The sequence below is a fragment of the Cryptomeria japonica genome, chromosome 1 (genome assembly GCF_030272615.1).
Source record: "Cryptomeria japonica chromosome 1, Sugi_1.0, whole genome shotgun sequence".
Lineage (NCBI taxonomy): Eukaryota > Viridiplantae > Streptophyta > Pinopsida > Cupressales > Cupressaceae > Cryptomeria > Cryptomeria japonica.
The window spans coordinates 26,372,076-26,385,679 of record NC_081405.1 but is presented as its reverse complement, the minus strand read 5'-3'; the positions used below and the strand labels follow the sequence as shown (position 1 = coordinate 26,385,679).

Below are 13,604 nucleotides of genomic sequence, written 5' to 3'. Positions count from 1 at the left end.
TGAGATGGATCATTTACCATATGGATACTCTTTCATTCCTATTTTTTGAGGCAGCCTTCCATCTTCAATTGATCAGGGCTTCAAACTTTGGTTTTTTTACCATCTATATCTTCGAGATCAGTTGTTTGCCTTTGTTTGCCATTTGATTCGAGTAGTGTTATTTGAAGGCACTCATGCAGATTACAGTCTTCTCTACCTGATCATCTTCTATTCCAGTGGAGGTTCTTCGGATAGATAGTTATTCTTCGACAATGTTTGCAACTTCATGCTTCAGTGTTGTTCTTCATGTTCATCCTTTGTTCATGTTTTCTAGAACATTCTCTAGTTTGGAGGCTTCTTCAGTCTTTCACTAGCCTTTATCTTGTGTTGGAGTAGAGTTTTTTCCCATGAGGTTTTCTCTATTTCTCTGCTTTACAAATATCTTTTGTACTTGGGTACCTCATTAGGCCTAGTTGTCGGGACCCATTGTTACTTTCATGCATTTTGTTTACATGCATTTCTTAGTCCTTAGTTGTTTTTAGCTACTCCCTAAATTCATCTTAATTCATCTTAAGGGGTGTTAGAGTTATCATGTTGTGGCTAATAATTATTTATTTAATTATTAGTCTATTATACTATACGTTTAAGCTAAACTTAAGCATTTAATAATATTGTAGGTATTATTGAAAATACACTTTATCCCTTTAGGGTTTTTTAAGGGTTGCATATTCTCCTTTCCTTTTATAAGGATTGTATTGTACTTTTTATTTTATTCCCTCTGAATGATAATTTTTTTCTTTTTAGTCATTATTGTTTTTTTGCTTCCATTCTTCTCGTCGTGACAGGTATTTTGCTTGTAGATGTTCTTAGGATCTCTGAAGTTGTATTTCTCAACTTCTTCATTGATGTTCCATGAATCATTTTTAATGAACCTTTCTAAGAAAAGTGCATTAAAGAATGTACTATTAATTTAATTTTTTTCTTTCTAATTAGTTATTGTTTTAATATTTTTTTACTTTTATATTAAAAAAACTTCCCTAATTTCTATTTCTATTTACTTATTTATTATAAATATGATATTTTAAGTGCAACACAAATCCGTAATTGAATCATAATCATGTATTACTTCCAAAAATAATCACAACTATGACATAAACCATCAATTCAAAAATCTCTTTCCTCCAAATTATTTTCTAAATCTTTCTAACAATTTATGGATTGTGGAAATGTCAACATTTTCTAAAAAGATTGATCAAAAATCTCTTCCCCCAAATTATTTTCTAAATCTCTTATGGATTGTGGAAATCTCAACTGTCACCCAAAACTTTGATCAAAATCCGTTTCTTCCAAATTATTTTCTAAATCTCTCGGATTCTATGTTTTAAGTTCCATACAAATCCATATTGAAATGATAATTATTAACTTATAGCTCATAAATATATTCAATAAATAGGGGAAAGGACCCAGTAGTTGATCTCTCGGATTCTATGTTTTAAGTTCCATACAAATCCATATTGAAATGATAATTATTAACTTATAGCTCATAAATATATTCAATAAATAGGGGAAAGGACCCAGTAGTTGTGCACCCTAACTTCACGCTTCTCAAAATCCTACTTGGAAATTTCAAATCACTCTGATTGTTTTACAGCAACTTACTTGGCAAAAGAGACCCCAATAGCTGTGTAGCTGACATCTGATTGGTTACTTTTTACAATATTAGTACATTTCTTAACAACTATTAGTACATTTCCTAACAACTGTTGGTACATTTCCTAACAAAAATTGATATTTTTTGTTTCAAACAATAGATTTTATTTGTTCAATTTTTGGAACAAAAGATATCAACAACCCTCACAACAATTGGTACATGCTCAACTACTGGGTCCTTTCCCCTAATCACAGCTGCCACAATAAACATCATTCAAGTGTCTCTATCCTCCAAACTATTTTCTATTTTCTAATTTCTTTATTTTCTATTTTCTAATTTCTAATTTAGAAAGACTGGCAAATTATTTTCTAGTATCTATTTTCTAAACCTCTAAAGACTAGATTGTGGTGAAGATCACAGCTGCCACAAAAAAAGACATCATAGATTATAGATTGTGGTAAAGATTATTGATTGTGAAAATCTCAATTCTTATGGATTGTGAAAATATCTCATAAAATCTATATTAAATCATAATTATTAACTCCTAAAAATATACTTCTCAATAATCACAACTGTGAGCCAAAAACTCCAAATTATTTTCTATTTTCTAAACCTCTAGAAATTATGGATTGGGGTATAAAGATTATAGGTTGTAGAAATCTCGATCCTTGTTAATTTGTGATATCTATAATTTTGGAATCAGTGGTAGTTTTGGAATCAGTGGTCTTCTGGAAATGGGTAACTAAATTTTCTGCAGGCATAGAGCAGCAATTTCAGGAGCAAATTTAGAGTGAATTACTGATTTTCCTGTAAAAGGAGGCATGTTAGTTTCAAGAGCAATTTGCAATAAAAGCGATCCATGTCATGCATAATTAAATCCCCTGCAACATTTTAGGATATAACTGCAACATTAAATCAGTGAGATGAGATTGTGGAAATTTGATCAAATTAAAAGATCATTTGTAAAAATATCTTCCTGCCAAACATAAGAGCGATTCTAACCTATGCTCTGAAACTTCTGGCAAAACTGGTTTATACGTAATTTGATCATTTATTATAGCCGGAAGGCAAAATATCTTCATAGAAAAGAGGTAGCGTGGGAAACCTCCAGACTCTCTTTTTCATTTCCCACTTTACCCGCTTCCTATTTCTGGGTAAAGTTAGAAAATTGTTAAAAAAACAAAATTGAAACAACCCGCTCGTCATTAAAGTTACAGGCTGCAGTCCCCTGCATGGGACCTCTGCCTAAGAGGATTAGCAATTTATAATTAAAAACTACTGAATTCTGAGTTACATATGTTTCTTAATAGACAATTTAAAGCCAAATCGGAAAAACGTTTGTGAATAAGATGTGTATGAATACTTATTTAAAAACCATCCTCATACTGGATCACACGGTGTTGATGTTTTCTTTTAAGGTTTTCACAGGTCTGTTCCAGAAGCACTTTTTCCAAATTAATAATTATGGACTGTCAAATCGTAAGTCTCTTAATGGAATCTTTTAGTGAAATGACTATTATGAATTAGACAAAGATTGCACACCATTCTTAAAAATGAAGGAAATGCACCACATACTTGGTCCGGTTGGGTTCCCTGGTAAATTTCAGAAGTCCAGATGTATATCACATCAAACAGACTCTGTATTCTAAAATCTCAGAGTGCCCTCTATACATGAAGTCCGCTGGTAGGGTTGGAAAACAAACATGGCAGCTCAGGATAGAGAGAGAAAGATTCAATATTAATGTAGAGCACAATCAGATCATAAGGATTCCCACCATATGCATATCTTTTGCATTTAAATTGTGCGTATGATCTAAAGATTAAATCATAGATATGAGTGTTTTTAACTTTCTCGTGGTTATTTGAGTTGAAGTAGAGATTATTTGGCTATATTTCTTGGAGTGATTCATTATACTGAAGAACATATCTAAGCAATCAAAAAATAGGATAAACAAAACACAGTACCCTTGATGATATTATGTATAAGAAGGCTCAATCTTCACTACTTTATGACTACATTCAAAAGCAGATCCAATGTCTGCCTCTTCTTTGGCCTTAATCAAAACATCTTCTTGTGGCTGAATCAGAACTTTCTCTTCTTTATAATCAAGCAGCAGCTCGGTTAGAGGAGGAATATTATACAGAGCAAAGAGCATCACATGAGGGAATCTACAATCCAGATGATCGTGTAAGACAAACTGCACAAAGACATTAGCATTAGGAAAACTACCATGATTTATGAAACGAGAAACATTCCCCATTTTGCTGGCATCTATGAGAAAATTGAGATTTGCTGGAGTTGGTGCACAAACTAGAATCGACGAAGCATCTTGCTGCTGTTCACAAAGAATATGAGAGACATCTCCACATTCTGTAACTTTCCTCGGATTAAATATATATTCACTGTCCACGTTGCATTGTTGATCTGCATCTATCCCTTCTGTGTATATAACTTCACCTGTATATTCACATATAAAGCTACCTGCTGGAATTGGATCCCAAGACCGCACACCCCATCCATTAGCATTAGCACTAGCACCTCTAGTTCTGAAAATCTCCAAACGGGCATTCAACCCCCTTTGGGTTGTTCTGTTCCAACAGCTTAGAGGACATTTGCAGTGATTGCCACACTCATAAACCAAAGGCTTCCCCTTGATAAGAACACCATTAGCATTGTAGGGCATCTGCCCTCCGTTCTTCTGAATACAGGAGCAGTTATGCATTGTACTACACTGACCCAAACATTCACATCCCTGAGAAATGCTCACTAAGAAATCAGGATATCTAACACTAGTAATGTACTCAAAATGTGGTGGCCCTTTTTCATTGTCAACATCATTAACAAGACAAACAGGCAAGTTCTCGATCCTCAAGGATACATCAGGATGAACAAGACCAACTCTCAAAGTAGGATCTAACTTCCATCTCCTAGCGTTCTTCAAAATTACAGAACCCAGTTCAGGTTGGCCTGGTGTCCTAATAAGCTTGTACTTAAAGACCCCAGATCCTGAACGCCCTCTATCTAACCAAGAATTTTGAACTTTATAAAGGCCGTCGTATATATAAATCTTACCAGAAGGACTCCCGCTATCCTTGATGCCGCGAATCACTCGAATCTCAATTTGATAGTGTCTGCTCCGTTCCAAGGCAAAATTACCCCTCTCAAGCTTTTGATCAACGGGCTGCTTTCTATCCAATAGATAATTGTTTCCTCCGTGACCGGTATAAATCAATTCTTCGCCACTAACATCCTCGTCGTCCTCATATCCACCCGAAGCAATGATACTGGTAGCAACAGGCTCATTCCATTCATTGTTTTTAGCAGTGATATAATCAATGCCGGCCTGAGTTGGGCAATGCAAACCAATCACGCAGAGCTCCATCCGAAAATAGAAGTGATCACCCACGTTGACACCCGGGATGGCACCCACTATCCTTCTGTCTCGGTTTACTGCCAATCCTTTATCCAACATCAAGACCCCTGCTTGCAAATCAGGCCGCCTGGTTTCATCCTGAAGTTGACGCCTCAATGCATCATATGTCACGAGGGCCCTCATGACTAATTCCCTGTCGTTGCCATTAACAGATGGATATGGATTTTGGATCACTGGTCTAGGTCTAGTGGGTCTAGGTCGCTTGCGCTTTCTGCTGCCAATTTCGGTCTCTGTGTTCACGAACATAGACAGACTACCATGAGGCTCAAGTGTGGAAGAACCTGGATAGAGCACAGTTAAATCCTTGAAGCGTTTCAGACTCTTCGCAAGAGCAGACCTCAATTCATCTGCAGTTGGCACCACCTGGTCATTCATATTAGGTACCATTAGTGTTGAAGTACTCCCCCTCTCTATGTGGTTTTGTACGATAGCTACGCTCCTTGAATTTTCATATTCTGTTTTGGGTACAAGAGACAGATTGCCTGAATACAAGCTTGAAGAATGAACTGGCCTAGCACCATATTCTCCAGGCGGCTTGGGAGTACTATAATCAGGGATATATTCCGCCTTGGGTATAACTGGTACTGGTAAATAGTTATTAAATTTGACAGGTGTCTCTATGATCGGTGTGTTGGCTTCCATAAGTTGTCTGCAACTATTAGAGGGAATTTGAATGTTCTGATTTTCACCTTCAATTTTTCTCTCAGATTCTGTGTTTTCTTGATACAAACTTGCAGAATTAGTGTTTCCATCAGGTTGAGTATTTTCTCGATTATCAGGCATGGCACGGAGATACAAGTTTGGAGGCTTAATATTTCCTTCGGATTCTGTGATTTTGGGATTAGAGGGCATGCTATTTAGTTCCATATTTGTGGCCTCGATTACTCCTTCTGACACTATATCTATATTGCCTTGACTATCAAGCATGACAGTTGATGAATTCAAATCTGTAGCCTCCATGTTTCCTCCAGCTACCTTGTTGTGCATATAAAGCATAGCATGTTGTTTCAAATCTGAGGGGTGCTGCCGAAACGGATCGCTATGGCTGATACCCCTTTGCAACTGTTCACTATAAATCGGATTCTCCTCATGTACACGTGGTACACTGGCATTGGATTTGAAGAAGTGCTGTGTATGAGGAATGTTCTGTGAAGGGCAGTCATGTTTAACAGTTGCAGGGATTTGATCACCATTTACTCTGAACTTATCAAGAGTCACACGACCCCGACTATCATAAACCATCTGAGAATTTAAATGCATATCTGCTTGAGGGTGCACTACCCAGGGGGTCTGACTGCAGACCGATTGTTCCTTATTAAAAACCGGGAACCAACACGGATCAGATGACTTGGGAGCGGTGGTTTTAATGGCCGTTTCAACATAGAAGGGCTCCTTTAACGTATTTACACTACCCTTCCAATTACAAAACGCGTCCAAATTAGTTTTTTCAAAAGGGAATTTATCAGTAGTACCTTGCGTATGGAATTCAGCATTAGGGTTTCGAGCCCCAGGCAGTGCAGAACTCCTGGACTGTTCTGTGGCTCTGAGAAGAATGTTTTGCTGAATCCTTTTCCGGATCTCTGCAGCATCAAAAGCAGGGTACGGAGAAACAAAAGCATGTTGTGTACTTGCAGGCTGTGGAGCGACTGCAAGACGGGCCTGCTGAGGCCTCAGTAATGGCGAAACTGTACGCATAGCCTGTACGTTCAAAATAGCCGGTGTGCTCGCCGGTCCATCCTTTCCATTCGTCTCCATTGCAAACGAGAAAAGAAGAAGAAGAAACAGAGCTTCTGTATCCAACAAAAGCAAACAGACTTCAGCAAAAGCAAATATTCTATGGCTCTTCACACATAATGTATTCTTGCGCTAACTACGAACTGTAACAATTTGATTTTGTTGGATATAATACAAAAATAGAACTCACCTAGATTTTTAACGCGGTTCTTCGCACACTGTGGAAACTTCTACCATTCACTTTTCAAATTTACTGTAACCTTTTCCAGATAACTACATATCAGTTATCACAGATAAGTAGCCATCCAGTTATTGACGTATAAATAGATGCACCGACTTAATCAGAGCGAGGGCCCAGTTTCGAATCCTACGGAGATGACTTACCTGAAAATGTGTCAAAGCAACTCTTTCCCGCGCCGCCGCGTGGAATCGAACCTTGGCTAACGCGGTAAAACTTTATATGCCTTTCCGTGCTGTAAAGTAAAACATGTAAACACGTTCAAAACCACCTGTACACAACCCCTTATAGCATGTGAGAACAAGCCAGCCAGCCAGCCAGCCAGCCATTGTTTTCTGCATTAAATTAAATACCAGAAAATCGCCATTTTCAAACCCCAGACTTTTAAAAATAAATTAATCAGACAAATTTAAGAAAAAAACTCATAAATTCTTCAGAAACAAAACCCTCATTACTACACAGCCGTAAAAAAATCGATCGAAACAAAATAAAAACAGCACAGATACACATTTAAGATCTAACGCAGACAAGCTGGAAAAAAATCCAAATTTTGAAAAACATACAGAATCGGGGATGAAAGGCGGGTGACAGCGGCCACAAATCCCACAGAATCGTCTGTCCCCCCTAAATAATAATAACTGCACCCAAATTTCCCTCCACAAATTTTAACATCGTTGGTCGATTTTAACATTAGTTATTAACTACACTTGCGCCGGGCCTACTGTAATAGTATTTTAAAAAATAATAAAAAACTAAATAATAATAATGAAAGAAAGTTGCAGGAAAGAATACTTTGGAGATGATGTGTACAAATGAAGAATAAAATTGAGTGGGACTAGTACGAGATGATAGAGGAGCAAATGAAGAGGAGGCAGACGTTCGTGGGAAAGATAGTCGTTCAGATTTGTCCGTTCATCAAGATTCTCAATGTGGGACGGACATATTTGGTGGGACCCATTGGTTTATCTCGTTTGCATGATATGTATGTTACGTGTCTCTTGTGAGAAGTACAGAGTAGTCTCATATTGTTAGAAGTTATTGGTAGTCTCATATATACCATTCGACTACAAGTCTCTTGTGAGAAGTACAGAGTAGTCTCATATTGTTAGAAGTTATTGGTAGTCTCATATATACCATTCGACTACAAACCGTTCGCCCAACAGTAGAGTGAGTCTTGGAGGTCAAGATTTCTACGAAAAACCGTATTCTCTTATCCAAACTGGAATCTGGTGCCACAAAATGATTGATACCCAATATCCATATGCAGTTCTCCATATGAAAGGAGTATTGCATGACCAATTAATCTCTCTCTTGACTTAAAAAATAAGCCCATGGTTTGAACTGGTGTGATTCTTTCTTTGGGTCACTGTTACAAAATGCTTCCTCCAATACATACCATTCCATCAAAATATACTTTTATAATACTTCCTCCAATTCATATCATCCCATAATAACATGAAAGTATACTATTTTAATGCTTCCTCCAATACATATCATTTCTAGTGGTGGAGAACTTGTATGGTCTAAGTTGGCCTAGTGGTGAACTTGTGCTTTTGAAAGAGAGGTCACAAATTCAAATCCCATAGGGGGGTAAGGTATGTATGCTTCATTTGTAGCATAGTTAGGTGCCCCCTGCAAGGAGTACGAGATAGTAAGAGGCGCCTCTCGTAAGGAGTACGAGGTACTCTCATATTATTATAAGCCATTTGTAGACCCCACATCTAGGTGCCTCCCAGAAGAAGTACGAGGTAGTAATAGGTGTCTCCTGCAAGGAGTATGGTGTAGTCTCATGTTACTATAAGTCATTTGTAGACCCATAAATAGACCGCATAGTATCGTGGGCCATAAAAGAATCTTTCTTTCTTTTTCTTTCCCATCATAACATGGAAATATGCTTACCCTTCATACAAAATGATTCCTCCAATACATACCATCCCATCATAACATGAAAATATACTTTTATCACAACATGATATTGCTTTTTTGATGTATGGGTTGTTGTTCTTTTGTTTTTCTAGCAGACAATCACATGTGAAGTTGTTTTTTTAATATATTTTATTTAATTCAGAGAGATATTTTGTATTTTTTTTCAATGAAACGAAAAGTCCACTTGTTAGATGCTTGCCATTACAAGTTAATAAGAGAGTAAATAGAACTTATTTTTTAAGAGATTTTGTGTTTTTCTTCAATTTTTAATAGGTTTCAATACTTTTCTATATTGTAGACATGATTTCTACTTGTTAGATGCTTGTCATCGCAAGTTACATAGGAGAATAAACAAAGCTCATTTTATAAGAGGGTTATGTGATTTTCTTCAATTTTTAATAGGTTTTACTCTATATTACACACATAATTTTCACTTTGTTAGATGCTTGTCATTACAAGCGAATATGAGATTAAAAATAAAACTCATTTTATAAGAGGTTTTATGTTTTTCTTCAATTTTAGTAGGTTTCCATATTTTTTTATATTATAGACATATGGTTTCCACTTGTTAGGGGAGGGTTTGTGTTTTTCTTCAATTTTTAATAGGTTTCAATACTTTTCTATATTGTAGACATATTATTTCCACATCTTAGATGCTTGTCATTACAAGTTAACAAGAGAGTGACAACAATTCATTTTATAAGAGGTTTGTGTTTTTCTTCAATTTTTAATAGGTTTCCATATTTTTTATATTGTAGACATATGATTTCTACTTGTTAGGGGAGAGGACCCCATAGTGAAGTGGGTCCAATAGTGGGGATAGTGGTTGGACAAAATGAGCCCTTTGGGGACCATTTTGGACACCTCAACAATAAAGCATATTGATGTGGCATCATATTTGGAGGGAACTTCTCTCTCTCTCTCTCTCTCTCTCTCTCTCTCTCTCTCTCTCTCTCTCTCTCTCTCTCTCTCTCTCTCTCTCTCTCTCTCTCTCTCTCTCTCTCTCTCTCTCAAAACATAAGACCATGGTTCCAACAGGCATGGCTCTTTCTTTAAGTCACTTCTTAGGTACTCTTCATACAAAATGCTTCTTCCAATACATACCACTCCATCATAACATGACAATACTTTATATGTATTGGAAGAAGCATTTTGTATGAAGAGTACCTAAGAAGTGATGTATATATATATAGGATTCAACTTTCAAAAAATGTTCACTTGTAGATGCTTGATTGTAGATATGTGATTTCCACGTGTTAGATTCTTGTCATTAAAAGTTAATTGGAGAGTAAATACAATTTAGTTTATAAGAGGGTTTCATGTTTTTCTTTAATTTTTAATAGGTTTCAATACTTTTTTAAATTGTAGACATATGATTTCCACTTGTTAGGGGATAGGGCCCCATAGTGGAGGAGGGTCCAATAGTGGGGATAGTAGTTGGGCAAAATGAGCTCTTTAGTGGAGCATTAAAAGTATCATGTCAATTCTCATCACCAAAAAGGTTTCCTTAAATCTAAAAAATCAACTAATTATGTGATGCCACATCAACACACCAATAAGCATGACTTACTGAAAATATTGGTTTTGATTTTTTGGGGGCCATTTGGGACACCTCAACAAAAAAGCATGTTGATGTGGCATCATATTTGAGCAAGTGGACTCTAAACCAATTTTTTAAAGTAGGGACTTGACAAGTAAACTGCTATACGAAATTGAGAGTGATTTGAAATATCCACGTAAGTTGTTGGAAGGTGTGAAGTTAGAGTGCTCCACTATAGGGCCCTCTCTCCTAGATGCTTGTCATTACAAATTACATAGGAAAGTGGAGCTCATTTTAAATGAGCGGTTGTGTTTTTCTTCTAGCTTTTAATAGGTTTCACTACTATTGTAGACACATGATTTCCATACTTTTTCTATATTGTAGACATGTGACTTCCATAGTGCATCGTGGATCATGGAATTTGATTTGAAATATCAAAGAAATAAACTTACACAATTGATACTAGAAACTACGCACAATACTTTTCTATGCATTTCTTCACTCTGTATTTATTGTTCTCCAAATATCTTTTTTGTTCACCTCTCTACTCTGCGTATATTTCTTCATTCTTCCCATTTATAATGTTTCAAATATCTTTTTCGTTCCTCTATACTCTACATTTTTGTTTGTTTTAGGAATATAATAACCATAGGAATTTGTATAGGGTTTTAAGAGATGCACTTCTATATTCATGCTTCTATGCTTGTAGTTGTAGAGGAGAGAAGCGGTGGTTACAAATGAGCTTATTCTTCGACCATTGTTACTCTAACTCATCTTTGATGGTTTTCTATTGGTGTTTCCTAATACATTTCTAGAAAAAAAATATGAATAGGATTCTTTTTATTTAATCACAATAGATGGCATCTCAAATCCTATATTCACCTTTCAATAAGAGATTTTCATCATTTAAAACAAACACAAAGCTTGATAAGAGCTAGCTTTGTTTACTTTTAAAGACAAACATTTGTCCATGAAAAAAGTCCCCATAAGTTTAAGCAAAACATGGAAACTTTGTTATCTCTTTTGTTGTGATCAAACAAGAATTTACCATTACAATGGACACAAATATTTATTATAAAAAAATTAAATAAAATTTGTTAGACCTAATGATATATAAAGTTTTCCTTGAAATACATATTAGACAAATAATCTCTAAGATTATTATATATTAGGCCTAAGGGTGTATGAAGTTTGCCTTGAAATACATATAAGACAAATAATTCTTTAAGTCTCTCATTTTTCAAAAATGAAATAATTGTTTCTATACATTTTTTTTGATAGTCGCATGAATGTCATGGATATCCAACAAAATATGAACCAACTAGCCTTCAAGAGGACAAATCATGAAATAATGACAATAAAATTCATTTTAACTCCTCTTCAAGGATCATGTTAAGTCACCTATGCTTGAATCAACATAATTAATTTTCTTTGTTTTCATTATGAAGCATTTTCAAAAGATACATAAGCTTTCAACAACTCTACTCCCTTTAGATTTCAAATACATGTTGACTATACTCCTCCAATAGTTACATGAATGTTATGGATGTCCAACAAAATATGAACTAACTAGCCTTGAAGAGGAAAAACATAAGATAACGACAATCAACTTCATTTTTAACTTCTCATCAAGGATAACTATAAGTCACTTGTACTTGAAATGATGAAATAATTTTTCTTTGTTTTCCTAGGAAACATGTTTGAAAGATAAACAAGTTATCAACAACTCTACTCCCTTTAAAATTCGAATACACATTAACTATACTCCTTCAATAGTTACATGAATGTCATGGATGTCCAACAAAATATGAATTAACTAACTTTCAAGAAGACAAATTGTAAGATAATGACAATCAATTTCATTCTAACTTCCGATTGGAGACCATTTTAAGTTACATTTGCTTGAATTGATGGAATTAATTTTATTTGTTTTTGTTGTCAAGCATCTTTGAAAGATAACACGCTTTAAACAACTCTAATCCCTTTAAAATCCAAATACACATTAGCTCTACTCCATATTTTAAATCATAACAAGTCTTTGATATCTTAACAATGTGTTTTCCTATTCCATTTACAAATATTGTGTCTATGTATTTCACATTATTTGTACATCTATACCCATATGAATCTAGTAAAAATAGTTTTTAATAAATATAAAAAAGATAATTATAATTATCTTCTTTGTGACCCAAATTCTTAGTGCATTGCACCAAAGGATTTGCTTTAGTGTAATATTTGAATGCCAAACTTAAGATAAAAACACAATCATAAAAGAACAAACCATGCTCACCTTCAACTTCTACAAGAATCTAAATTCATGAGAATCAAGTTCCTAGCTCCATCTTGCCTAATTAGAACATTGGGAAGATTGAGACCTTTGCTAATAACATTGCTACACTAGTAAGAACCTAATGACTTAAGGTAAACTTAGGGTAAACTCAAGTTTAAGATGCATTTAATTTCTTATAAACGCCAAGGATACAAGTAGTTGAATAACTATGATGGTGTATAAAAACCTTAGAGGTGAATTTAGGTAAAGTTTAATTTGTTTTAGAATATAGCTAATCTTGGTAACTGGAGATTAGATAAAATGAGGCTACTTTATATACATAACATGGGTTAAATATTTTTGAAGTATTAGAAAACCTCGAAGAATTGAAACCATACTCAATTAAATAATAAGCTTGAGTGTGAGGGATAATTAATTCAAAAGGTCTTGGAGATTAATAAGGTGAAAACTAAACACTTTTATTCTTGAAATTAAGATATTGAGATAGTGCCACTTGTCATAATTTTAATATTTTCATCCTTTGGGGTATCTAAGGATAATGTGTTCATTTTAACAAAGACAAGAAGCAATGAGAAGTAAGTAAACTCACATTTTAAGATAAACTCTTAGTTTAAATTATGCACGGCACATAATTTACTCAATATCTTAAGAAACTTAATTATCAAAGACACTTCATTAAAAGACATAAGAAAAAGTATAAATAAATTTTTAAATCCATTTAGGTATTTAGTAAATCATATCTTAATACTTTTATCACTTGTGAACCTGAGAGCTAAACATTGATTCAATTATTTTTGTGGCACTAATTAGAA

The 13,604-nt window shown here is 34.9% G+C and overlaps 1 protein-coding gene across 6 annotated transcripts; it reads right to left on the bottom strand.

The window, feature by feature from the left end:
- Positions 1 to 3,578: 3,578 nt before the first annotated feature.
- On the bottom strand, positions 3,579 to 7,718 carry LOC131038904 (histone-lysine N-methyltransferase family member SUVH9). Of its 6 annotated transcripts, none has more exons than XM_057971471.1 (4): positions 7,600 to 7,718; positions 7,183 to 7,271; positions 6,989 to 7,071; positions 3,579 to 6,854 (listed from the first exon to the last, which is right to left on the bottom strand). In XM_057971471.1, the coding sequence occupies exon 4, from the start codon at positions 6,817 to 6,819 to the stop codon at positions 3,607 to 3,609; it is 3,213 nt and encodes a 1,070-aa protein (XP_057827454.1). In that variant the 5' UTR covers positions 6,820 to 6,854; positions 6,989 to 7,071; positions 7,183 to 7,271; positions 7,600 to 7,718; the 3' UTR covers positions 3,579 to 3,606. The 6 variants fall into 6 exon arrangements, with proteins under 6 accessions (XP_057827454.1, XP_057827457.1, XP_057827458.1 ...); XM_057971474.1 differs by having other exon boundaries at positions 6,989 to 7,058; XM_057971475.1 differs by having other exon boundaries at positions 6,989 to 7,051.
- Positions 7,719 to 13,604: the final 5,886 nt, after the last annotated feature.